This window comes from Daphnia pulicaria, chromosome 6 (assembly GCF_021234035.1).
Source record: "Daphnia pulicaria isolate SC F1-1A chromosome 6, SC_F0-13Bv2, whole genome shotgun sequence".
In the NCBI taxonomy this organism is placed as follows: domain Eukaryota; kingdom Metazoa; phylum Arthropoda; class Branchiopoda; order Diplostraca; family Daphniidae; genus Daphnia; species Daphnia pulicaria.
In genome coordinates, this window is record NC_060918.1 from 3331397 (window position 1) to 3358626 (window position 27230).

The 27230-nt window shown below is 38.7% G+C and overlaps 4 protein-coding genes, 3 long non-coding RNA genes and 1 other non-coding gene across 9 annotated transcripts; 5 read left to right on the forward strand and 3 right to left on the reverse strand.

The window, feature by feature from the left end:
- The first annotated feature begins 282 nt into the window (after positions 1-282).
- Trnal-uaa lies at positions 283-391 on the forward strand. The gene is made up of 2 exons: positions 283-320; positions 356-391. It is a non-coding gene; the product is annotated as a tRNA-Leu (tRNA).
- Positions 392-1616: 1225 nt separating this feature from the next.
- LOC124344606 (carotenoid isomerooxygenase-like) lies at positions 1617-2821 on the reverse strand. The gene is made up of 6 exons (XM_046798211.1): positions 2728-2821; positions 2453-2667; positions 2286-2373; positions 2064-2211; positions 1831-1975; positions 1617-1766 (listed from the first exon to the last, which is right to left on the reverse strand). Exons 1-6 carry the CDS (start codon positions 2819-2821, stop codon positions 1617-1619), a joined length of 840 nt encoding a protein of 279 aa, XP_046654167.1.
- On the forward strand, positions 2294-6906 carry LOC124344320 (jouberin-like). The gene is made up of 7 exons (XM_046797837.1): positions 2294-2382; positions 2476-2744; positions 3526-3580; positions 3643-3789; positions 3854-6014; positions 6085-6255; positions 6364-6906. The coding sequence occupies exons 5-7, from the start codon at positions 4144-4146 to the stop codon at positions 6800-6802; spliced, it is 2481 nt and encodes an 826-aa protein (XP_046653793.1). The 5' UTR covers positions 2294-2382; positions 2476-2744; positions 3526-3580; positions 3643-3789; positions 3854-4143; the 3' UTR covers positions 6803-6906.
- Positions 6907-6947: 41 nt separating this feature from the next.
- Positions 6948-9675, forward strand: LOC124344322 (histone H2A-like). Of its 2 annotated transcripts, none has more exons than XR_006919672.1 (2): positions 6948-7069; positions 7884-8009. XR_006919672.1 is itself a non-coding variant. In XM_046797839.1 (2 exons), exons 1-2 carry the CDS (start codon positions 7040-7042, stop codon positions 9651-9653), a joined length of 441 nt encoding a protein of 146 aa, XP_046653795.1. In that variant the 5' UTR covers positions 6948-7039; the 3' UTR covers positions 9654-9675. The 2 variants fall into 2 exon arrangements, 1 of the variants encoding a protein (XP_046653795.1); XM_046797839.1 differs by lacking the exon at positions 7884-8009 and adding an exon at positions 9243-9675.
- Positions 7865-8232, forward strand: LOC124344323 (histone H4). Its single transcript, XM_046797840.1, has one exon. It carries the CDS (start codon positions 7865-7867, stop codon positions 8174-8176), a length of 312 nt encoding a protein of 103 aa, XP_046653796.1. The 3' UTR covers positions 8177-8232.
- A 13274-nt stretch (positions 9676-22949) lies between the features above and the next one.
- On the reverse strand, positions 22950-23351 carry LOC124344327. Its single transcript, XR_006919675.1, has 2 exons — positions 23267-23351; positions 22950-23201 (listed from the first exon to the last, which is right to left on the reverse strand). It is a non-coding gene; the product is annotated as an uncharacterized LOC124344327 (long non-coding RNA).
- A 1820-nt stretch (positions 23352-25171) lies between these two features.
- On the reverse strand, positions 25172-25573 carry LOC124344326. Its single transcript, XR_006919674.1, has 3 exons — positions 25510-25573; positions 25339-25436; positions 25172-25262 (listed from the first exon to the last, which is right to left on the reverse strand). It is a non-coding gene; the product is annotated as an uncharacterized LOC124344326 (long non-coding RNA).
- A 65-nt stretch (positions 25574-25638) lies between these two features.
- LOC124344325 lies at positions 25639-26886 on the forward strand. Its single transcript, XR_006919673.1, has 5 exons — positions 25639-25865; positions 25933-26038; positions 26151-26323; positions 26393-26543; positions 26604-26886. It is a non-coding gene; the product is annotated as an uncharacterized LOC124344325 (long non-coding RNA).
- Positions 26887-27230: the final 344 nt, after the last annotated feature.

Here is a 27230-nt window from a genome sequence, read left to right on the forward strand (position 1 = left end):
TCTAAGTTATCTGGTATCTTTAACACTTCTCATGAAAAATTTACAGAGGCCGACGGATATGTGTTTCACCATTTTCAGCCAATAAACGCCAAAAAACAAGTTTAATGTCGTCAGTATTTGAATCCGGATCGGAAACGAATTAAAAAAAAACAGACATCATTCCTAGAAGTTTTTTGTGTTGCTTGTTTTCCAATAATATGCCACAAAGAAATTCTTTGTTGTTGAAATCAAGAAACCCACCACGGTATCCTTAATTCTTAATGCCCGCAGACGTGTATAACATCTCCAGTGGCGCAGTTGGTTAGCGCATGGTACTTAAAAGACGGTAAATCTAATACGTTAGCACCGACAAGTAATGCCGAGGTCGCGAGTTCGAGCCTCGCCTAGAGAATTCATTTTGAAAACGATAAATAAAATTCGCATAAATATAGGCATGGAATAGAAGCAAACTGCTCAAATAAAAGTATGTTCCACCCGACCCGTGGTCCCGTCTTGTTCCGAGTCCAATGGCGTCCAGATAGGAAACTTTAAAAGAAGTCACAGAGCCGTTTGTACTATCGCCTGACATTGCGATCATTCGCGATATTTGCCACCAATTACCAGGCTGATAGAATATTGATGTTGAGTGTGACGAACCCCTATGGTTAGAGTTTGTTTTAAGCTCAATAATGGCAAGGTCTATCCCCCACCCGGATAAAATTTTTTACGCTTGAATGTATGGGCATCGCCTACAACTTTACAGACGTTGTGTTTAACCAAGTCAAATTTTGGCGTGGGTTACATTGTTGGAAAGAGACTTTGATCTTTCGAAATGCGACAGCAGATGTTGAAACAGCTATTCTCAAAGTTTAATTCCCTAAGATGCTTCGTAAACTATTTGAAAGATCATTGGAAGCTTGAAAAGAAGCCGCCTTTTAAAAAAGAAAGGTGTAAGATTGTTATTTTCAGGTTCCAGTCGTTATTTTGCTTAGTTTGCTATCGTTTCCTTCTTAGAAAATATTTCAATTGGTTGTTGCGCTCTTTTATTGCTAAAAATAAAAATTGGAATTGAATTTCTCCTTCTGATTTTGCATTCAGAGAACTTAAGAGGGAGTATTGTGGCGAATTATCAAGGAAAAGGGGGAGAAGGTATAGTCCTTCAGCGACTTTAAGCGAAATTATTGTCAATAATATTTTGTTAATACTGTATTGTATTTCGATTTATTTAAATCAAAAGACTTGACACATGACTCGATAACGTGCTATGACAGTGCAATATGTGTAATTATATTTCGTTTTTGTGTATATGCATGTGATGAATATGTCAAACGAACGTTGAACAAGTGAAAACTTAAACGAAGAATATAGTCGAGCCTTATCAAAAGCAATTTCCTCTTACAAATTGACGGTCGAACTTTGGGGGAATCAAAGAATATTATTTTACTTTGTAGGAGAGAAATATCCATGAAGGCATTTCGGCACGGGGCTAGGAGTGTGAAATTCTGTTCGACCGATTTCCTTGAAAGTAGCCGCATCCAACACTAAAAGGCCAGTCCGCTTTTCGTTGTGTCCGCCAAATATCATGGACGACAACAGCACACCGTCATCTTCCGACTGCAGAGTAAGGTAAATAGAAGTTATTTAAACTTCTCTTCAGGGTAATGAATAACGTCATAGCTCGGTCCTTTAGCTCCGATTTTCTGGCCGAGTTGATAAGCTTCTCCGCTCTCTGTGATGTGCGGATGAGACGATTGATTGAAGACACTCAGCGTCTCGTGAAGGCTTTCCTGTACGTCAAACGATCACCGGTAAATATTTCAATTGCTTCATTGATTTACTCGCTCGACTTACTCGTCTTGTCGTTTCCATAGTTACAGGATCGATGCGATGGATGAACGGAGTCTCGGCGAAGGCGTAAAGATCCTTGGCCATCGGATAAATACTAATCATCGCGTTGTCTGAAACGACTTGATCCAAAACGAATAACGAGCTGATCCTGAGTGAGTTTCAAAACCAAATTGACACAAATAAAAAATGCTTTTATACACAGGAATATTTTCAAAACAGAGGTGTTGCCTATTTACCTGTGGAATATGGATTTACACGGATCGGGAGCTGCTGGAGTAGTGAATTCCGGGACTACCAATTGCCCTGCAACAGTGTTGAGCACGTAAGACGTCGAGTTGACATAGCGGGACTGGTAGGTTACTTTGCCATTTGCGGACGTTAAATCTGCAAAAGGTGTAACAACGTGAAACCGTAGTCTAATATTATCAGGATGCAATTTTAAATACAGGAATTCTTACTTATGCAGAAGCCCAGCAGCGTCGAAAAGATGGTTGACTCTTTGGCGACCATAGTCTTGCTTTCCGGGCCCATTTCTGTACAAGCTTCCTATTAAAGGTAAAGCATTTTTAGTTAATACAATTGTGGAATAGCTTTTTAAAAAAATTGAAATCAAATTACCATTGACCCATAATGGAATGGCTCCCGTAGTGATGCCTTCCAGTGGATTGATCACTTCTATCTCGCAGGACCGCAACCAAATATTCAAATCACAGTTAGGATACGCCATGGATGTTGGGGGATTGGTCGTCTTCAAGTCGGTTGGTCCATTGCTGCCGTCCGGAATCGCTTCGTGGCCGTACGATTCTTCGATGACAGTTGTTCCGGAATTCTTCTCGTGTTCTGCGATCGACCAAAAATGAAAATTTTCACAAACGTCTTTCAGCGTGCCTTCAAACAAACTCGTTTTTTTAGTAGCTGTAAGTCCTTCCATCTTCGTTGAAGTTGCCACTGGAACGGTCGCTGCCGATGTGATGACTTTCCATCCGACCGACATCAGCTTTTATATTATCCTTTTCCTTTAAGAAAGAACTATTCCCAAACTGGGAATTTGAGACTGTTTTTATTGTGTGTTAAACACGTGACAGTCGTGAACCCCTCGTACTTGCTGGCTTCAGTAAAACATTCGACGGAAACAGTTCTTAGTCGAGTCCTAGTATTGATATCAAGGCCAGCTTATTCTTGGAGCTCCGCACGTAAGTCAGTCATCCTGTCTCGGTCGAAACGTGATTTTGAAGCGCGTGCATGTCGCCTGCCATTCGATACTGAGGCCGATTAACAAGAGATGGTCATTCGGTCACTTCCCAGTCGCTAAATTGCTCGTCGGAAATCACGTAGATCCGAGCGTCTACTGTATTTTTTTTATTTTGTGAAAAGCTCCGATTACTTTGGTGTCACGTTTTCAAAGAGTTGCATCCTCCGACTTAAGGGCTGATCAAAAGTTATACCTAGCAAATGATTAATTGTCAAGAGCTTTGTAAACTTTAGCACAGTTGGAAAGATTAGAGAGAACTTTGTAGAACAGGAAAGACGAATAGATGACAGCTAGTAGTACTGGCGTTGTTCTTAATTTAAAATGTTAACTTGACTTTTTTCTTCTGTCGCCGGTTTGAACAATAACACCAATAACAAATTTACATTTTAGTTAATTAAATTTCAGATCTATCTGTGTACTATAATTTATTATTTTTGAATCCTTAGATATTTGCCTTTGTTTTGACGCGCTGCATTTCATAATGTCCCAAGTTGCCACAAGGTATTTGTTGGAATTTGATTTGTTCTTGCTACGCGGAAAACAAAACGAGAATTTTTTTCTAGTAACGTGATAAATGATGATCGCGACTGTGAACTGTCAGCTTGGCACTCCTTGCAAGTTCAAAAAGAAAGAATCGCACAAATCCGTCGATCGCACGAAAACCGGATTGGCAACATTTCGGACAACCCTTCAGTAGTGGGATTTTTGAGGTAATTCAATATTTCATCTGCATTCTTCGCTTCATTTTTGCTAAAGTTCCTTTATTCCAAAAAGTTTGACAGAACGTTTGTCTAGAATCGGCGCTGGAAAATGTCACCTTCGTTGGTTCGTTCTACGTTGTGTTTCCGGCACCACCAACAATTAACACATTTTGTACGTAATTAATATGTTTAAACGTTCATTTAATATAGAATTTTGTTACTTTTTTGAGTTGCAATACATAATTGCTTTGCTTCCAAGATTGTTGTCATGGTCCATTTGGCGTTGCCATAGCAACGCGCAATAACATCATAACAAACCTGCGGTAGTCAGTGTTTGATTCAGTGATTCGTTACTTTAGCAAGATGAAGCCTGAAGACAGATTGCAAATTTTACCCTCCTCGCCCATTTCAGTGCTTGAGAGCACTCGTAAAGACTTTGAAGTTCTACTGCTGGGAAGTGCAAATTCGTCTAGCGAAGAAGTTCAGGAAAGAAAAACAAAACAGACGAATCAATCCAAGAGGCATCGATTCAAGAAACAAGAAAAACACCGTAACAGTGTTAAAGAACACGTAGAGCTACGTGAGCTTTCTTCCGTGCAAAACAAAACTATCATCAATGTAGGCCTTCAACAAAATTTTGTGAAAGTGAAATCCCATACCAACCCCTCTTTTTGGTACGAAGATGAGCAGCAGAATGAAATGAGCAGCTGCTCCAGCTCTTTAAATTCTGAAAAGCTTAAGAAAGTGAAAAGTTCCAGTAATTCTCCAGAACTTGTGCATTCATCTTCAGTTGAGCGAGCAACCATACACCATGGAAGAAGGGCTTCACCAGCAATAACAAACAGCAGTGACGATGAAAATAATAGTGACAATGTTTTAAGTGTGGTACCTTCTGGTGGTAGCCAACACACAAGAACTTCAATTTCTTCATCTCATCCAGGAAAGATAAATTCTAATAAAGAAAGTCACAAGAATAGTAGACAAACATCAGTGAAGAACCTGTACAGTTCAGCAAGTTCATCATCAGATCACAATATAGAAGAAGAGAACAGTGCTGGTTATCAAGAATCGAATAAAAATCTGTCATTGGAGCACAGTATCTTGAAAATTGTTGTCCACCATTGTGACAGATTGATTTTAGATCAACCTAAAAGTCAACCACTGATTGTGGTCCATGCCGTCAATTGCAAGACAGGTCGTTACATAGTGCACAATAAGGTCCCCGTTTCACCGCAATTTACAGGATCATGTATTGCCCATAGTCCTCATCAAGTCTCCAATAAGTCCAATGCTCTGCCGGAATGGAATCAAGAAATGGTTTTTGACTTGGATGCAGACAAATATTTATCAGAAATCCTTTTCTTATTCGAATTAGTGAGTGAACCCAACACGACAGTTAGCTCTTTATTGGCTTGGGGGTTTTTGCGCCCCATGTCAAGAACTGGCGTCAAACAAATAAGCAAGAAACTTCAACTTCAGCTGTATAAAACGCCTGCGCGTCGCTTATTCGGACACGCAACACATAGGCCGACTATTAGCGACCTCTTCAATTGGTTTAATAGCGCAGAGAAAGAAAAGTATCCAGCAACTCTTTACGTCACATTGCTATCTTCCGGCAGTTCTAAAAGTTCAACCGTCACGAAGGAAAGTCGATTCAACGTAACCAGTCCATTACGAGGAGGCCGGCTCAGCGGACAGCCATTCAAACTTCCCACCAGACGAGGCTTTACATTCGAGTCTGCTGCGGCAGGAGCCTTAATTGCCTGTTACCGCTCAGATGGATCATCTTTAGCCTTTGCTTTGTCAACTGGAGATATCATGGTGTATCAAAACTCAGTTATTTCTTTGCATCTAAAAGGACATCAAGGCAATGTGTATGATCTTGAATGGAACAAGAATGAAGGCGGGGACGGTTGGTCTTTACTTTCCTGCGGTGCGGACTGCACTGCTCGAGTTTGGAACGATTCCAATGACGTGGTTTTGCCTCATCCAGCTTACGTGTACAGCGCCCGTTTCGGCGAATCCGACGACCGTGTAGTCACTGGATGTTTCGATCAGCTGATACGGTTATGGGAATTGAATTCATCGTCACCTCGTCTAATAAGCACCTATGTCCAGCACAGGGCACCGATCAACAGCCTCTGCTGGGACTCCCATGGAAGATTATTTAGCGCAGATGCGAAAGGTTCCATTTGTGTCTGGAACTCGACCATTTCTGGCTTATATTTTGAAAAGTATTTATTATTTTTTATTGTAATATTACGTGATAGCTATTAGACTTTTTTTTCCCTCTTCAATCAACAGGATCCTCAACGAATCTAGTGAAGAATATCGCAATGAAACTCCCATAAACTGCCTCTGCTTTCATCCTTCTGGAGGCAGATTACTAGTCCACTACAGAGGAAGTAAGATGTGTTTACTCGAGCCAAAGTCGGGTCTTAAATTGATTTCGTACAGTGGCATCTATAACCCAAGGTATAGTCTAATAGCATACAGGCATAGTCTAGCTCTGGCGAAAAGCATTATCATTTATCATTTTTAAAAACTGATAATCAATATTTGATATGGAAATGTTGTTGGCAGGCTGAGACTGGCAAGTAGCATCAGCCCGTGCGGTGGTTACGTGATATCCGGCAGTGAGGATGGTTCTGTTCACTGGTTTGATTTGGAGCGGGGTGATCTTGTAGCCGTTACAACCTTGCCCACGTCTACAATTGATCCCGTCATGGCGGTCGCTTTCCACCCCACTTTTCACGCCATAGCCTTGTGTTCATTGAGCTCGGAATGTTGTCTTTCAGTTTTGGAATTTAACGCAGCCGATACTGGAATTGAAGGGTTTTCCTTGATAACATTTCCTCGTACAGTGCAAAGCGCCGTTTCCCCGATCGAGAATATTTCAAAGAATAATATCTCACAAGGAAGAAATTGCACACCTACGCTGGATAAATTAGAAAGAATTTTCAAAAAACTTGATCTAGTCATGGCCTGGTCCGACTCGCATAAAAAATCGTTGGGAAAATAAAATGTAATTCGTGTTTCGTTGGTTTCAAATTAAAAACTACCACCTGGTAAGCTCTGGTACCGCAATCTGATGGCGACTTGGAAGAATACAGAAAGTACTTCAACGCAACCCGTATTCCTTACCTTGTGTGTGTGTAAAGTAAACATATGTTAAGTGACAGTTGGACCAAAGTGGCCGCTGTTGATAATTAAAATTTGCTTTGTGACTTTTTTTCATTGGACGTTTAATACCCATTTTATGGCACACGCTTTTATCACTCAAACAGAGGTAAGTCAACCTTTTCTTTGATTTTGGTGGCCCTGAAAAGGGCCGATTTGTTGGTAAAAGGAAATCGAATTGCCTAAGCACGTTCACCACGGATACGGCGGGCGAGCTGGATGTCTTTTGGCATGATGGTGACTCGCTTGGCGTGGATGGCGCACAAGTTGGTGTCTTCGAAAAGACCCACCAAGTAAGCTTCGCTGGCCTCCTGCAGGGCCATGACGGCCGAGCTCTGGAAACGCAAGTCGGTCTTGAAATCCTGGGCGATTTCTCTGACCAAGCGCTGGAATGGCAACTTGCAGATCAGAAGCTCGGTCGACTTTTGGTAGCGACGGATCTCACGAAGGGCGACGGTGCCGGGACGATAACGATGGGGTTTCTTGACTCCTCCTGTGGCCGGGGCACTTTTACGAGCGGCTTTGGTGGCCAACTGTTTGCGGGGCGCCTTGCCACCGGTGGATTTACGTGCGGTTTGCTTAGTACGAGCCATTTCGAGCGACTGAAATTTCAGATGTCCTAGCTAGTGAAAACTGAAAAGTGCTAGGTATATGTTACGGACGTTGCAGAGCTAAGCGAGTTTACTGGCTAGGGATTGGTTAGTTCAAAAATGGGAGGGAAAGAATTGATAACGGATATTCTCTCTTTGTTAGAACGATGGGCGTTGCGGAGGTTCCCACCAATGGGCGTTAAGCTTGAGGGAACTGGAGGAATATAAAAGCTTTGTACTCTTTCACGGTATTCACTATTCAGTAATTTAATTTTTCTATTTTCTTATCTCTGAAACTTACTTCAAAAATCAAAATGACTGGTCGCGGTAAAGGAGGAAAAGGACTTGGCAAAGGAGGCGCCAAACGTCATCGCAAAGTTTTGCGTGATAACATCCAAGGTATCACCAAGCCGGCCATCCGTCGTCTTGCTCGCCGTGGTGGTGTGAAGCGTATCTCTGGTCTCATCTACGAGGAAACCCGTGGTGTTTTAAAGGTGTTTCTCGAGAACGTGATTCGTGACGCCGTCACCTACACTGAACACGCCAAGAGGAAGACGGTGACGGCCATGGATGTCGTCTACGCACTGAAACGCCAGGGCCGCACTCTGTACGGTTTCGGCGGTTAAACATTGATTTTCATTCAGACTCCCATCTCAATTCAATCGGCCCTTTTCAGGGCCACCAACGTTTTACAGAATGAGTTCTCGTTTAACTTACGGTCTCTATTTAAAATTGGCTTAAGTTATCTCGTGCTTAGATTCAATTATTTTACAATGAATCAATATTCCAGAATAAGCTATTATTTCAGTACCAAAGCTATCTTTTAATAAAGCCTGAGATTTATTCGTTTTGGAATAAATCTAGGCTATTTCATTTGTTTGTTGAATTTGTTGAATTAATTGAATTGAATTTATCAATCAAGTTGAATGTGTGACAGTAAGGATTTTTTCTATTCTTTAAACGTTTGGTGGCCCTGAAAAGGGCCGTTTGGGTTGAAAGAGAAGACCGAACTCCGGAGACAATTTACTTGGTGCTGGTGTACTTGGTCACTGCCTTGGTGCCTTCGGACACGGCGTGCTTGGCCAACTCACCGGGCAAAAGCAGACGAACGGCCGTCTGGATTTCCCGGCTAGTGATGGTCGAACGCTTGTTGTAGTGGGCAAGACGAGACGACTCTCCAGCGATGCGTTCGAAAATGTCGTTGACGAAGCTGTTCATGATGGTCATGGCTTTGGAGGAGATGCCAGTGTCGGGGTGGACCTGCTTCAACACTTTGTAGATGTAAATGGCGTAGCTCTCCTTCCTCTTGCGCTTCTTCTTCTTGTCGCCCTTGGCGATGTTCTTCTGGGCATTTCCGGCCTTCTTCGCAGCTTTTCCGCTAACTTTGGGGGGCATTCTTCATATTGGAAATCTGAGAAAGTGAAGTCCGTTTATCCGAATTTCTTCTTTATACTGAAACTAGCTTCCCTTCACTACTTGACGGTAGCCAATACTCGCGTCTCCAGAGACTTGCGTGTATCACGTAGGTGTTCACTCAGGGGCGGAGATATAGAAAAAGGAAAGAATTTCGGGGCAAGTGAAGATCAACTATTGGCTACCAAAATTGTGTTCTGAATCCAACTTCAAGTTCCTATATAAACGTCGATTTTTCAAATTGTATCCATCACTCGTTGTCTCGTTCCTTGATTTTAGGAACCGCGTTTACCTACTCTCAATCCTAATATGTCTGGTCGTGGTAAAGGAGGCAAAGTAAAGGGAAAGTCAAAGACCCGTTCCAGCAGAGCCGGACTTCAATTTCCCGTCGGTCGTATCCATCGAATGCTCCGCAAGGGCTCGTACGCTGAACGCGTCGGTGCCGGTGCCCCCGTCTACTTGGCTGCCGTCAAGGAGTACTTGGCCGCTGAGGTCCTCGAGTTGGCCGGTAACGCCGCCCGTGACAACAAGAAGACCCGCATCATTCCTCGTCACTTGCAATTGGCCATCCGCAACGACGAAGAGTTGAACAAACTTCTCTCCGGTGTCACCATCGCTCAGGGTGGTGTCTTGCCCAACATCCAGGCAGTTCTCTTGCCCAAGAAGACTGACAAACCCACTAAGGCCTAAACTTCTCCCGTCTTTGACTAAACGGCCCTTTTCAGGGCCACCAATTTAATTTTGAAAAAAGGAATTTGCTAAGTTCTATATTTCGTTCTGACTGAGAGAAAAACTTTTTGGTGAAGTAGATGTATTACAAATTTTACATGTTATTGTACAGATTTATAAATCTCTTAATCATTGTCTGAATTCAGTATGAGTTTATGATCCTCGTTTAAATTCAGGCAACCTTGCCCACTCCCCGGTCATGGACTACTCAATATTAAGGACGGGACTCTTCGGCCTTTCCTATGTCGGCCATGTAAATTTTTTTCCGGAAGAATAGGAATCGAAATTTAAAATTATTTATTGTTTTACATAATGTCCCTATACCTAAAATGTACGGTTATAGAGATATTGCAAATTACTGTACGGAAAATTTGAAAAAAGACAAAACACCGGTGCCATCTAGGAACCAAACCTCCTAGGCTCTTGGAAGTCTACAAGCAGATGCCCATTCGTGCATACCAAGAGAAAGAGACACCACTCTCTTATCTCTATTGCTTTGACATAGCTGCCTAACTCTCTTTTACCTTGTGGCATATATTCTTGAGAGCTTGGGGTGCTTGGCTGCTAGATGGCACCGGTGTTTTGTCTTTTTACCCCTACTCCTGAAAGTAAAATTAGAATACCTTATTAATTAGTTTTTTTTACTAAGTTTTTTAAACAAAGTTGGAATCAGCGATAAAAACTATGTTTATTGATGTTTTCCATTAATTATCTCCTGAACAAACCCAACCCGACTAGCTTTAACACGGCGAGATAGGCGAAGAGTCCCGTCCTTAATATTGAGTAGTAGTTTGGTCATTTTAGCTTTTTTACCTCAAACAATTAGTCATTAGGAATGTTTTTAATGAGCACTATTTCTACTTACTTTTTAAGAAAGCGTTCAAAATAATTTTAAAATCGTACCGTGGGATCCCATATAAATTTTCAATTAAAAATAAGAAAATAAGAAATGGGTGACTTAATTTGAATATTTTATTATTTTTAGTACATGTTATCATACTTTATACGTCAATAAACGTGTGTTGCAAATTTAAATGTTTTTGGTGTAGATTTACTATTTTTTATTTAATTTAAAAGTTACTGAAATTGGTTTCCGCGTCAAAATTTTTTCGCCGTATTTAACACGGCGCTTATGGCGCTACGCGTCTTCTTAAAATTAATGCTACATAACAACTAAATAACCTAAAAATCCCCAAATAGTGTGTCATGGGTGATTTTGACAATAGAAATGTCCAATCCAAGCTTTGCCTTCCAAAACTAAGGAAAATTTATTTGCAAGGTAGTTATTTTGATTAACATTTTGTTTTATTATTGCGATATTTAAGATGTTAATGCATAATTAGGTAGAAAAACTTTATGACAAAAATGGTTTTCCAGTCGTTGCTGGATGGATTGTTTTTTGGTTAGTTCCCAATTTCCCATGTCTAAAGGCAAATCCTAGCCGACACCTCACCAAAAGCATAGCCTAATCACTCATTCCCTATCTGTTTGTAAAATGCAAGTGGGCAACCAGATGCTTGTGGTAGAGAAATGGAAACCTATTTGTTATATTTGAATAGCTAACTCAATTATGGTCAAGATTTGGTTCCCACATGCATTTAACAAGTTGGAAAGCAGACTCCCTTTTTCATTCACTTATAATAGTCTAAATTCCGTAATGTACTTTCTTCAGGAAAGGTAACATACTGGAATTTTCACTTGGTGAACATTTTGGTATTCCTTTCTATTATAAACTGCTTAGTTTTCAACCTATCCTATAATAATAATTTCACTTGATCGCTAAACGGATAAAAAAATAATTTCTTGTTTATTTTGTAATTATTCCTTTCATTTCTTGTTTACTCCTGTATGATTCAAGAGTAGATGTTGCGCTTTCTGAAAGCAATCAAGCCGTTCGTTGATACAAAGGAATCCATCGGATACCATTAGTTGGCTAAAACTGTGACCACCAGAAGGCCGAGTGTACATTCGTGAGGGACGGAATTTCTCCCATTTTCTTCGAGACACTGAGCAAAAATGTGTCGCAGTATGAATGGTTATCAATAACATTGTATAATGAAAATGGCAATTCTTATTTTGTCCTCAAGTTTACTTAATGTAAAATATTTATGTTTGAATTAACATGTAAGCCTATCATTTCAACTTGGCTAAAATCATCTTATCACATGGCCCAAAACTGATGTTCATTTTTTCTGAAATGTCATCAGACTTTTGAAATATTTGAGAAAATGTCAGTGAATCCATACGACGTATATACTCCAGTACCTGTAAAACAGAAGAATCGAAAATTGCTGTGCTCGATGAACAAGATATATGGCACCTCCACAAAGTATACCAATAGCGAGAAAACTGGTTTTTCCTACTGATCCTCTCAGCCATACGGATACTTTCGGTACCCACTGTATTTGTCTACGTATCCTTTGCCTTTCTTTTTAATTACGGTGGCTTTTTCACCAACAGAACTTCCTACCACGGGCTCCGTAAGTGTCAATGAAAACTATTTTCCCTAAATTTTCGTCTTCACTTGTTTCAGCAGTATCTAAACAATATTTAAAATAATAAAAAAAACTATTGCATTGTAATTACTTGCAAATAAAATTGCCTTGAGTAATTGAGTTGCTGTTAATTTTCTCTTCTTAGTTTTAGATTGTGTTCCTTCTGTCGTTGACGGAGTGGTGCACGGCGATTGGTCCTCTTCTATTAATTTAAGACGTGCGTGATTGAGTCTCCTTTTTTCGTTTTGAATTTTTCTTTTAGCGATTGGCGTGCCTGTTTTAATTCCCTTTCTGGCAGCAAAGGTGCTGAAACAAATGGATTTGTCTTCAAGATAGAAGTTAGACACAACATCACGAAATGATTTGGTTTTGTAACACCACTGAATGCATAAATCAGATGTTAGTTTTATTTTAATCAATAAGCAACACAATGACCTTATTATTTAATTATCTTGATTCACCTTTTTATTTTAAGACTCTACAGCATTTGTAGCTCCCACCCTTGGTTGTTGGCGTTATCAATGTTGTTAGCCCAACATTTAATTTCGTTCATCAGGAATGTTTTCGCCTTTTACAAATCCAATTTCACACACGGAATATCAAACGCCATTCGAACATTGTCCCGTGTTTTAGTTCCTATGAATAGACACAGTATAAAATATACACACTTAACACCAAGAAAATTAAACTTACTGGAATTGCATTGGCAATTTAAATAAATAATTAGAAGTCACGTCCACTGTAACCAGGTTGGCGATTTTTCACCCCTCTTTTGTAATGGATATCACATCCTCGAATGGAGTCTGCTTTTTCCACTTGTTGGGTTGGATTACAGTACTTGACGTTGCACCAAACTAAAATCAAGTATCCATCCTCTAACATCCTTTCCATTTTCAAATTCCCATTGTATGTTCGTAGTTAATTCCTGAATTATTTTTAAAAGATTGTGATTTTGTTTTAATGTTAGTTTTTGATTGTTATTTACGAGAACTTTTCCAAATGCTTTTTTATAAGTGGACACCGTGAAGCTGGTCATCATCACCCTTTCTACGAATTGGTAATTCAGTGTTTCGTAATTAAACGACACCATATTCAGTGGGTAGGGAAAAGATTTAGCACCTGGAAAAATCACATCTGCTTCAACGTCCCTTGATTCGTTTAGCACTTGAAGCATTTGCGGTGTGGCCAAAATACAGAAGTTGAAAAATTCACCATAATGAGAAAATCTTTAAAAAATGGTTAAATTGACAGTTATTTACAATGAAAATTATGTTAGAAAGATATACCTGCAAAACGGAGAGCACGCATTTATATTTCCTTGGCTGTTTCTTCATTTCCCGCATTTTTTGCGTCTTTTCGTCGATTGAATCATATAAAATTGAATCAGCAAGTTGAAATTTTCAATGATATATCGATCAGCAGCACCGCAATAAAGTCCGTTCTTAGCCTTTTTTACGCAATTGGCTAGGGTGCAGGAATTCGAAGTAAGCGCTGAAATACTGGAGGGGTTGTATGGCAATTCTACACCTATAGATTGTGAAAGAAAAATTACCAACGAAATGGTAATTAGAACTAGTCCAACACACAGAAATACAAAGAATAATACCTTTGCTTATTTCTTTAGTAGTTTTTGACGGATCAATTTTCACAGCTTCTTCTATAGCTTATTCCGCTTACTGACTAACTTCAGTCTGACTGGGTAAGAACGTGAATGAACTGCTTCTAAGCCTTCTGCACAGAGAAATCCGAGCCACTTTTTCTGATTCTGATCGAAGATAAAGAAAGTAACCGGCACATGGTCCAATGCGCTGATGATCACTAAAATGGTTGGCATTTCTGCGCGGCAGTTACGGTAACACAGTTTTGGGCTCTCTGTTGAATAAAATTTTTGCTGTCAAGAAACTGGTCAAAATGTGAGAGGGTTGCCCGGTAACTGAGGAGAAAACGTTCTAATCAATCCTTCCAGTTGCGTTCTTGTACTACTGTTGTAGTTTTAACCATCTTGTCGATGGGCTGCACAATTCACTGAAACCTAAACTGAGGTGACTTTGCACAGGTGAATGGAATGCCCATCTTCTTCGTGTAGGTTTCAAACTCAAGTCCATTGAATGTTGGACCACTGTTTGCCTGAAGGACGTCCAGAATTACATGTTGGGCAGAGATACGCTCTAGGGATGGTATCGCGCTTCTATCCGATGTGTATCCAGCATGGTGAATTTCTCGATAACGAGAGTATAGTCGTCAGTGACTAGAAACAATTCTTCATTTGTCGGGAGGGTGTACAAATTTATGCTGGGATGACTCAAAGGACTGGAAGGCATTGTTGAAATTACTACCGGTTCTCTTTTGTGTGATTTTTACTAGCTATTAATATGGCTTTGTTGGAACGAATTTCGAATTGTTGGTTCTCCCCTTTTGTTTATGCTTGGGATACGCTTATCTTCTCATGACTTCTTTAGTTGTTGAACGCATCGGTGGCCTTGATGAGCCAGCAGAATCGCTCTTTCTTGTAGGAGTACAGGAATGCAGAGTTTGTGTGTGACATTTTCACTCACCGCTAGTTGATCACGGCATTTGTGTTATGCTGACATTTTCAGGTTCTTCCCATTTTCAGATTTGACCACTTTGATGGCCGTTTGGAGACCTAGTAAACAAACGATGTCGTCTAAAATGCCTTTAATGCTAGTGCTGCTATCTTTGGCAGCATAATCTTTTTCGTTGTTTTGTAATCGGGTGATTACTAAGAAAGCTTGTTGGAAACGCTTAAATTGGTGTTATCAAAGAGAACAAAGGAATAGGAAAACAACTATAGATTTATGAGGTTAGATTGATTTTTGTGGGTAGTAGTCTTGATGGCAATTTCACCCCTCAATACTATATTTGTAATTTCAGGTTACAGTAACGCTGGTAACTTTCCGAGTGAAAACTGATGGTACGCATATCAAACAAATCCACAACGCTCGTGATTATATTCGTATTATGCACTGGGATTTTGAAATAGAATACTTGTCAGTTGCAATTCTATACTTACTATACAGGTTTTGTCCATTTGTAATATTAATCTTTTCCTCAGTTACACACAATTGATGAGGTGATATTCCAAGAATAACACCTCATCAGATGCAAGTTATGACACCCTCTCATAAGTCATAAGCACACACGACGTGCTACCCTCGTCCCTCCTGCATGTTACCGGACTAACTGGCCATCACTGCAACCAGCGCTTCCAAACGTGTTTTCTATTCCTTCCTAAAAGTTAAACAAATTAAAAAATTAGTTTTTTAAAAGAGTAAATTTAGAATGATGGCATAGATATCAAAACGTTCTCACCCACAGGTGTAACATCCTGATGTACTACAATGTGTGTTCAGATATAAAACTGTAAGATAGATAACTGTAGATAATTCGTTGTTGGTAAGCAAATACTATCGGTGTTTATGAGAGAAAAGCAAATAAACATTTTCTATTTACTCTTTGAACATAACTTAAGATCCTCAAATGATCCCAGAATGTCTTAGATATTAGATTTGTCATTTTGTTTTGAACAAGTCATTCAAAAATGAATTTTCATTTACCTCACTGGTCCTACACGAAAAAAGGTTTACTTTCTTTGAGTAATTTTGGTGGTGAATTTGGTAAAAAAAAGTAACAAACAGAAAACAGTTAGATAACAATATAAAAAAAAAATGTTTTTATTAGCCATAAAAAATCATGTCAACACTTTTTACTTTACCTATTGTACTCTGGTATGCGGGGGTGTGCCTGTTGAAACTGTGGGCAAGTGTTGAAACTGCGCAAAAAATTTTCAAAAAAAGAAAGGATTGGTTACAATAGAGATCTACTTGTACATGTCGTTAGACACAGAACTTACTTCTTACCATTTCAAACTTAACGCACGCATTGGTTGATGTGCAAAATTACAATACATATCAAAAGTGTAAATTCCCGTAAAACAAGAATAATAAAGATTTTCACACAAATTTGGCATCAACCAATCCGTTAGATGTCAAGAACTTAAAATCACCCACAAGTTATTTCTAGAGGAAGATATCTGGACCCTACGAGCAGACAATCCACATCAAAAATCAGATTTTTCACATTCTGAGATTCACAAATCAGTTTTATGTAGGATATCCTGACTCAACCATTAGTAGTGCAGTTAGAATATTTTACTTACACAATGGATGACAGGTTGAATGAATACAATTGTTTCAATTACTAATTGTTGAGGCGAACGAATTTTTAACAAAAAATAAGGTTAGCAAAAGGAAATACAATACCCCGACAAAATTATTGTAGAATTGTTGGTACCTTCTTCAGCTGGTACCTTAACAGCTCTTGAAAAACTTACGTATTTTTTCAGCTTAAAGTATTGTAGTGTGTATTTTCAGCTTTCAGTATCGCATTGCAGTGCGTGAAGACGACCTTCGGATCGTAGAATTTGCAAAATAATTTATGGTAGTTACATTTTCATCCACATCCTCATTTTTGGCAAATCGGTGACTTTACTTTGCAATTATTCAAACCTCTGGTCTAGATTTTTAGCAACCGAATTTCTCACCGCAACACGAGGCTGGGAAGATGGAATCTGAAGTTAACAGCCTACAACGTAACAGTGCAACATATATCAGTAGCTATCAATTCGGCACACTACCTTTTTAATATATACCTATCTAACCCAGTTTATTTTCACTCGCGATAATAGCAACCAGGCAACGGAACAATTTGTAAATTTAATAACGCGGTATCGTAAAATCCTCAATCCCCAAAGCGCTGTCAATCCCTGAACTCTCAGAAGCATATTTTTAATGCCTTGTCATAATTACAAAAACTAGTGAAAATATACACCTGGAAAAAGGTGGATGGAATAAATGTGATTCATGTATTACATACAATTTCAAAATTCGCTATTAAGAGAAAGAAAAAAAACAATATATGATTGACTCATTACAGATGCAACCCTCCTTGTGTGAAAATTTCAAATCGTTTGATTTTTGAGTTGCTAATTTCCACTTTTTGTTGTTTGCCTTCCAGTGAAGGGAAGTTTAATGCCAACGTTTGCAGATGTAAAAATTTTTTGCTTCTCCAGTAATCTTTTCTACCAATATTATCGTTCATATTTCCAAACATACTTTTCTCTCAAGTTGATATACTTCTAACGAGCTTTGTCAAGAGAAGTGTGATTTTATCTCTCCACTACATTTGTGAAATGTCGACCATATTGTTGAATTGGATGATTTTTTTCAACTTGGAAATGACAACAATTGATTCGTCGATGTTGAAGCTTAACAAGATTCATAACAATACAGATGTTACTGTGACTATCATAGTTACAGTTCCCATCACTTTGATTACTTTAGTTGTTTTGATAGCCTTCCTGTGTAAAAAATATACTGAAGACTATAATTTATTTTGTTTTTATTTGTTTTCCTACTCACTCATCGTTTTTTTCTTCAATAGAGTGGTCATAATGCCACTCCTGGACAAAGGACAGACACCGATTTGCCGAAAATGTAGATGTTGAAATATTAACTGCCATAAATTCTCTTGCAAATGCTACGATCCGAAGGTCATCTTTGCGCACTACAATGCGATACTGAAAACTTACAATGCTGTTGTTGTTGATTAAATTGAAAAGTTTCAAGCAACTTGATAGCAAAAGTACGGACATAATTATGTTGCTGTTGTTGCTGCTGCTGTTGTTTCCCCAAAGAAGATGATGATGATGGGCTGTGACTGCAATCCACACTCTCGTGACCCACAGGACGCCCGCCTCTAATTACGTTACCACCCACCTGTCAAATAGAAAAGAATGAAAAGATCATGTAAAAACAAAGGCTAGGTAAATCTGATCATTGGGTTAATCTTTGGAAACTTACGGCCAGGGCATAGCCCGTCATTGTGATGTAGATGTGGTCTTGATTCACTTTATAAAGACTGCTGCAACTAGGACCAGAACTGCAATAGTGCAGCCTGTTGTGCTGGATACTTCATAGAGGCTGACTGAATTGGATTGATCCAGTTGCTGCTGCACAGAGAGGCTGCGCCCAGGTACCCAACATTTAAGTTGATTGTGTTTCATAATAAACTTGCTAATAGTTTGTGTTTATTGTGTTTTGTCTCTAGGTTGGAGTTTTGAGTTAACGCTATTGTCTGTGACTGCTGTTTAGCTACTGCAACTCCTAGTGCTGTTGGGTTTTTCTCGTTTTCACCCACTGAAACACCCTGAAGTCACTCACCACGGGTACACAACATTTAAGTTAATTGAGTTTTATTTATATATTTAATTATGTTTATTTATATATTTCCATGAAATAGGAAGGACTTCCACCAACGTTCTGATCCATCCTTATCCTCGAGACGTCCTCTCATCCAGCTTCACTTCTTATGCTGCTACACAACTAAGCGATTAGCTGCCTACGTTGCCGTTGCGGTTTACCACCGTTCAGTGGTGCTTGCGTTGGTGGTGCAACTCCTCTGCCGCCAATTGGTGGTTCTCCTCCTGATTTTCATGTAATTATTTGTCTGTCGTTTATGAATATAGTTATTTCCGGTTTTCCCGTGTTACGATATTGCACTGGTCGATCTCGTCAGATTACCCGTGAATCTACCCCGTTGTTTGAACTGCATTGGTCGATCTCGTCAGATCGTGCGTGAGTTCTACCTTTCTTCCGTCTCTAGTGTGTTGGTCGATTCCGTAGAATCGTCCGCAATATCCCGTGTTTCGTTCCGTTATCATTCATCGCCATTCAAGTTCAGTTCATCATTCATTCATTATCATCATTCATCCCGTTCAGTTTGTCCGCCTTTCGGACTGCGTCAGCTGATTTAATTTTTGTGTGTTTGTCTGGTCTTTCAGCTCGCGCCAGCTATCGTTCCCATCCAATCTGTCCGGCATTCTTGCTGGTCAATTGGAGTTTCTGTTTTTTAGTTGTCCGTCTCTTCTTGTCAGGAAGACTTATCACCCGCCTTGGTCAGTGTCTTCCAGCCTTCCGATTGTGAACCCAACCTTTTCAACTGTGAGGTACGCAGTGAGGTGGGCACCTTTTCGGAAGACGATTCCCCTGAACCAACACCACCGCCGGTGCCACCGTCACCACCTCGGAGATGGTAAGAGTCAGAAACATTAAAACCAAAAAGACACGCTGCGTTGGTCTAGAAGAACTTTTCCGTCCAGAACCTCAAGACCAAATCGTCCGTCAAAAATAATTTGCCAATCAATTTATTACCCAATAACCTTGCACCGAGATTCAATTCTAGTAATAAAGGCAATTTTATAATTTTAACCAATTTCTTTATTTTTTTGTTTCACTTGGGTAGTAATGATATTGCACCTCTTCATTACACGACTGCCGTTGCTCTTTATACTTAAACATTTTTAAATTTTTTGATTTTTTTTTTTGATTTCATTAAGATGTCGAACGAATATTTGAGCAAAGTTTACAAAAATAAACTTGGACATTTTTTGAGTCGTAGTAATCACACTAATTTTTCTGGATTAATGAGAGGTTATTTCTTTTGTTAATTTTTTAAATGGGTAGATTTCTTTTACCTTTTTTCTTTTTGTAGAAAGACATCAAATGAAGGGAAAAGTTTACCATGTCATGGAGTCTAGCACATCTGGTTATCATGTTGCTTACTTCGTAGAACGTCAATCCAAAAAATGATTCTTCGACCAACCCAAAGGTCTTACATGTCATAATAAGGCTTGCGGGTTGCCTTCGCATACACTTCATGGAAGTGAAAAAATTTTTCGAAGGTGCTACAAGACTGGATATCCCACACATTCCTTGTTGTGGATATGCTTTGTTTTCCTGCCCAGTTCTCACCCTATCATTGAATCCTGTGATGTTAGTTGGATTACTTGTAAGACAATCCAGGGGAGAACATGTTCCCAGCTCCATATTCGTCCGCCTTAGAGAAATGGTCTTCGATAAGATAAGGTATTTATTTTATTAATTTATAGTCATGCTAGAAAGTTTCTTAAAGAGATTTTTCTCTATTTCAACAAATTTTTCAGGGATCTACACAACTTTGTTGGTTTCGATATCCAATTAAGGATTGTTGCGGAAGTTGCGGACAATGGGAGTGCACTTGCGGAACCAAAAACGATGTCTACTACTTGCCGTGGTTATGAAAATAAAAGGCATACCCCACTATCGCAACTATTGGATATTTTCACCATTCTGTACCGCCAAGGAAATTGGATAGCCTACGTGATGAATCACCCCGGAGACTACACCGCAAAAGTCCAAAATATAGTAAAAATTAAAATTTAATTTTTGTTTACCTTACAACTAATTTTCTTTCAATTTACAATTCTGTAGCTTGCAGCTCAACAAGAATTGGTAGATAAAGGTATTCCTTTGGAAAACGTTGTCTACATCTGCTATGGGATTGATATTTGTAGAGGAGGTAACGGCTGGGGCACTATTGATAATTTAACCATTTTCAGTGCTGTACAACTTAATGTTTTTATCCAGCAAAATTCCGGCAAAGAATTATCACGAAGCAATGCCAATGATGTACATGGTTTTTGCACTACAATGCTGCATGGTAATTAAATAACTTTTGATAAATGTTTTAAATATTTAAATAATATTTGCCATATTCTGGTTCTTATTACTATTTTCGTTGTAATTTAGATTGTGATGGACGCGAGCATGAAACAACCGTAGGGAGATCACTCATGGCCGGAACACAAAAAAAGGAAAAAAGAACTTTTCGGCATTGCTGGAAGTATAATACACAAGGTTTCTCAAAAATTAATTAAACACTTAAAAATAAACCGGCACATCCGGAGTCTTACATGAACTTACTCTGGCGCGAGGGTCGAGGTAGAGCACCAAGACCCATCCAAGGTGGGAAAGCTCCCCGGCCGGAGTTCAACCTTATACTCTTCAAGGACGGGTAAACAATCCGTCCAGTGCTATGACGGGTCACCCCGTCAACATGACTTCTGGTTTCGTCTTATTTCGTGCTCTCTCTCATTTTGTTAAGCGCCAAAATTTGGGACAAGTTAGCAGAGCCCATTTACTCTCGAACAAAACAATTGTGGTAAAATAAAGAAAAAAAATATCCCATTTCCCGTTAAAAAAGAAAATAAATAAAACGCAAAAATACAAATCATGAGAAAACATTTTCAAAATAAGAACAAAATCTCAAAAATAAAAAGAAACATCGTTAGATGGCGTTGATTGTCAGCATATGCGTTTCATTCAAAATTTCAATCCACGTAAAAATGTATTCTTATATTAATTTAAGAGATTTATAATAGAAGATAAAAATAGAATGTACCAGTATATAAAAACAATTTCAAACAGAAATGTTGTAAAAGTACACCTGGTAACCTTGAGCAGACGACTATAGCCAGAGATAAAAAGATGGGACACTGAAACGGAAAAGCCGCCATAACACATTTCGACACACCCCCTAGCGGCTAATGCCTTCCCTTCATCAATGGCAGACGAATTCGGTCCTGACGCCAAAAAACATGAACCAACACCTCCTGGTTAAAAAAATATTCCCATAATTTACCCCTGATCTTAATGCAAAAACTATTGAGCAAACGTAAAATTTTTAATGAATAAATAATATTAAAATAAAATTTTTATCCCCGGCGACTCCATGCGCAGAACGTTCCCGGAATTAACCACTGTAATGAATTTCAAATCTCCCGGACTTACCCCTTAACTTATATTCAATCACGACCACTAGATGTCACGATATGTTTTTATTTTTATTTTTTATACCAGCCAATAGAGGGTTGAGGTAGGGAGACTCGTAAAGGAAAGCAAAATTCACACTTCTTTCCAATACGCCAAGCCGAGAGGGCATCCCTAACTCAAAGCAAACCTCCAACTATAAAAAAAGCTAGTTATCCCTTGCGAGAATTTTTAGTCTACTCTCATATACTTTCGTGGTGTCATCCACAATTAATCATCATAAGCTTAAAGGGCAGGACATACTTTGAGTAGGGTTGGAGCAAATTAATTGTGGGTTGGCTTTCGGAAACCAGATTTCCTTTTGAAAACCGGTTTAGTCGAACACTTTGAAAAGATTCTGGTCTATGAGACAGTTTTTTTTTTGTGATTTCCTTGTTTAATTTTGGTGTCAAATGTTTTTGGGCATTTATTAAAATTTTTCAAATGAAATTTCAATTTTTTGATTACGATTTTGAGTGCAGTCGCTTTTGAAACACTTTTTATCAAGTACAAGTTTATTGAGAGAAATCACTTATGATTTAGTAGTAAACGTAGTTTGAAGATAAAACACAAAAAGAATGGAATTTCTGAGAGGGGATTAGGGTAATGTTTTTTCTTGTAGGAGGGTAGTAAAACTAGTTTAGTTTTTGGCGTTTACATTGCATCATTGCTCATCCTTTTCCTCTTTTCCAACTCTTAAATTCAAACAGATAAAAATTAGTTTTTAACAATAATAATTTTAAATGAAAATTTACCTTCAACCAAATCCAAATTAATTTCCTCGTCCATTGTTAAGTCAATAGTGGATGCAAAAGAAATTTCCAGATTGTGATTGCGTTGTTGCTGGAACTATCGGTTCACTGCGGGTGTGCGGATCGGATCCGCTGCCGGAAGTTTCTTTAAACTAAAAATTTGATTTAATTAACAATAATGATAGAAAGTACAAGTTTATTGAGAGAAATCACTTATGATTTAGTAGTAAACGTAGTTTGAAGAAAAAACACAAAAAGAATGGAATTTCTGAGAGGGGATTAGGGTAATTTTTTTTCTTGTAGGAGGGTAGTAAAACTAGTTTAGTTTTTGGCGTTTACATTGCATTGGGCCATCATTGCTCATCCTTTTCCTCTTTTCCAACTCTTAAATTCAAACAGATAAAAATTAGTTTTTAACAATAATAATTTTAAATGAAAATTTACCTTCAACCAAATCCAAATTAATTTCCTCGTCCATTGTAAGGTCAATTGTAGAGGCAAAAGAAATTTCTAGGTCTGCCAAGTCGTCATCATCACTTACAGCAGGAATTTCATCACCTGCAGAATTTTTGGTAACATTATTACACACACTTATGACTTGCTTTACAAATTTTAAAACTTACAATAGTGATGATCCAGGTCCAAGGTTTCGTCTCCCCAATCTTGTTGATGACTTTCATCTCCCTAATCAAAATTCTGCTCCCCGTCTGAATTTTCTTCTTCCTTTTCATCTTGAGTTGCTAGGTCTTTAAACAATTATTAACATTACTAAATTTTTAAAAAATAAAATGTAATTTTACTTACTTGGACACTTTTCTGTCAGGTACGAGTGCAGTTCATCACATCTGAAAGAAAGATCACAGAGAAAGGGATATACTACATTTTTGGCCCGAGGTAAAATTTATAAATTTTAAACTTACGATGGGCACATGTAGGGCGGGTATAAGTCACTCATTTCAATTCACTAGTTTAGATTTAAAAGTTGTAAACTAAACGTAGGTAATTTGGCTTTTTTTTCAATCTGAAATTTCGACGTCGTCTGCTCAGTTTTTTTCGGAGTTATAAATCAGACTTTTCAAGGGAGAAATAACAATGGTTCAGTTTTGTTTGTTAAATTCAATCCCATGTTCGGCATCTATCAACACGATCTATTGTAGTTGACAAGCTGTAGCGTAGTGTTATTATGACTTTGTCTTAAATTCAAAATTCAGAGACACACTTCAAGTGTTAATACAAAGTTCAAACGGGAATCAAGGATAAGTTGCTTGTTGTTATTTCACCATTCACTACATGGAAGGGATGAAGATACCGTACGACTTTACTATCATTGATACACCTGGTAAAACTAGTTAAATATTAAAGTGTGAACTGATTGTTTATTTGATTTTGATTTCCTTTTCTTACAGGTTATGGCGACATTCGAGGATTAGAACGTGACCGGGAGGTTACTCGAAGCAAATTAAAATTCATTAATTATTGATTTTCTTTAGCTTGTCAGCGATAACTTACGAAAATTAAGCTTGCTCCCCTACAAAGATCAAGACCAAATAGGTCGCAAAACCTTCACGGCCGACAAGTCCAGTAATTTAGCTATGGTGGTCTCTTCATTGGCCGGTATTGCCTTTGTTGCCGCAGCAGCTGTGGTGGCCATCAGCCCGGTCTACCTGACTTTAACTTCATCCATCCTCTCCTGTCGTAAGAAGCGCGATCTCTCATCGATGATTGATCCTTCCATGGCCGACAAAATCACTGAAAAAGAAATAGAAATTCGCATTTATACGTAAGATGTTCTTACAAGCAAAATGTTCTTAATTATGTCAAGGGGGTTTTAAAGGAAATAAAAATGAAAAGAACTCGTAATCTCCTCTAACCATCAAACTTTCCTCCATCTAACCCATCTCCAAGTGGAGCAGATGCTGCTAGTCTACACTTGGAGATTCCTCCGTTCAGCTCTTTTACGAGCCGCCTCTTGAGTGTAGTATTCGAAACTTTTCACCATTTTTTTTTGAACAGTTTTTGTGCTAAAACCATATGTGCTAACAGATTAGCATCCATTTTTGTATCCAAGCTCGTTTCCTCCACTACACAAACTGTAAAGAAAACAATAATTATTTTATAATCAAACACTTAATTTTGTATTAACTACATACCATCAGGAATATATAGCTTACACCTAAAAACGATCCGGTTTTGGCGTTGCCAAGATGTTTCCCGCATGTTTAAGTGGATGTTGTTTCTGGCCACTAATTGAAGGATTCTCGATTTGGAGTTGCCATAGTCCCACCCGCCAAGATTGTTCCCTCTCTCCCAGTCCAAAGCGAATTTTGCCAAGAAAAATTTTGCCCCACGTCTGAATAAAAATAGAAATAGATAATATAAATAATGAGGATAACATAAAAATTTTAAACTACTAACGTTTCATCTTCGGTCATGTACTCCAAACGTACAAGCCTCTTGAAAAGGAGTGATGCGCACATTGTTCGTCCTTTTGATATTTGATCGGATTCAACCGATATATCCAACTCCGGCAAACCCGATGTATTTTTTAGACGTTTGCTGGTGGGCAAGGTAATGGCGAATGAAACGACACAAGGCAATATATTCTTCCTGGCATTCAACCTAATGAACGGAAATGTCAGTTGTTATTTTCTTTTCCCTCGATTGATTTTCTAATTTTTGGTTTGTTTCTAAGTACCGCGCATAACAATTCTGCCACTAAATAGCGGCTTCGCTCTTCGTGCAGGCGTGATTCGAAGTCTCGTGGCTGCAAACTTGGCATACCGAATATCAAATCTACATGAAATCCAATAAGAAATTCAAAATACAATTAAGAGAGAACGACTTGAAATTTCAAAGTGCAAGGCACCCAGAAAGCGATGAAATCCCATGCGGAGGCTGCGGATTGATTTGCGAACGCTAAACACATCGCCCGGTGCAGACATGAGGATAGTGTCATCTCTGGATCCCAGACGGCGTTGTAAATTCACTTCAAAAAGCAGCACTAGATAGAACTTTTTGACAGTTGTAGTCGTCTGCTTTTCGTGGTTTGTCATTCATCCACATGTCATTTTCTTCTTCGTGTTTTCAGTAAAACTTTTTTACTTCAAGTTACTTGAAGTCAAATTTATTACAGATTTTTAAAGTATTTTCAAGTGAAAAGGGAAGGAAGAATGGAGGACCATGTTGAAGACAAGAAAAAGGCTCACCGGGAACGCCGTGCTGGTAAACTATTTTGCAGCACACAGTATTTGAAGACTATAGCATTTAACGATGGTTGAAAAATTATTAGGGCGCAAAGCGGACAAGAAAAATTCAAGGATCCACACGTCCAAGAAATGGATGAGAAAAGCTTTTGCTATCCAGTCAGTAGCCAAGTCTCAGAAATGTTTTCACAGGTTTGGTTCAGCCTAGATCAATCAAATCTTGCATGAAATGTCTTTCATAGCTGACCAAAATTTATTTCCCACGTTGGTTAGCAAATTTCTTATCCTTTTCTTTTTTTTTCAGGGCCCGTAAATGAAAAAGCAGCATAGACAGGACTCCCCTAGAACCCCCACCGATCATGGTAGCCATTGTTGGCCCACCCAAAGTTGGAAAAAACACTCTACTCCAAGCTCTAATAAAAAACTTTACACGAAAGAATATCACATCCATACAGGGGCCCGTTACCATCGTCACGGGTAATGCGTTATCCGTTCATTATTACTAAAATTAATATCAAATAAATTTATTTTCTTAAAAAAATGTAGGGAAAGAAACGAAGGGTGACTTTTATGGAATGCAATAACGACATCAACTCGATAGACATCGCCAAAGTGGCTGACCTTGTTCTTGCTTGCTTTTGACTGATGCTTCGTTTGGCTTCGAAATGGAAATTTTGAATTTCTCAACATCTGTCAGGTAAGGTCTACTGAAGCATGCTCCTCATGTTCAAAATTAATGATCTCGAACGACTAACAGGTGCATGGATTTCACCGAGTATTAGGCGTTCTGATGACTCATTGGACATGGTCAAGAATAACAAGTAGCTGAAAAAACGAATAAAGTTTTGAAGCACAGATTTTTTACGGAAGTGTAACAGGGAGCAAAATTGTTTTACCTCTGGTCAACTCCACGGAACCTACCCTAAAAACGAGATCAAGAACCTCGGCCACTTCATCTCGGTCATGAAATTCCGACCTCTGCTGTGGAAATCGACTCTTCCTTACGTCTTGGTGGACCGATTGGAATACATGACACCTCCCAGTCAATAATAATAATAATAATAAAGAATAATAATAATAATATAAATAAAGACAATAATCAATAATAACAAATTACATTAACAAGCAATCCACCACTCAACCGCACCAAATCCATGGACCCCACTTTTTTTTCCCATTCCGCTATAAGACCTAAAAATCTGAAATAATTCAGGCATATATAGTTTTTTACTCCGGATTCATCAGTTTTTGCAGACATTAAATATTCCCTGCCGTTCGGGAGATATTTAATGTTAAAGTTTAGGTTTTTTCAAATTTTAACAATTTTGGGGGGTCTTTGGTATCGCTTTTTGGGAAAATGCTAACCTTAAAAAAAAATAAAATT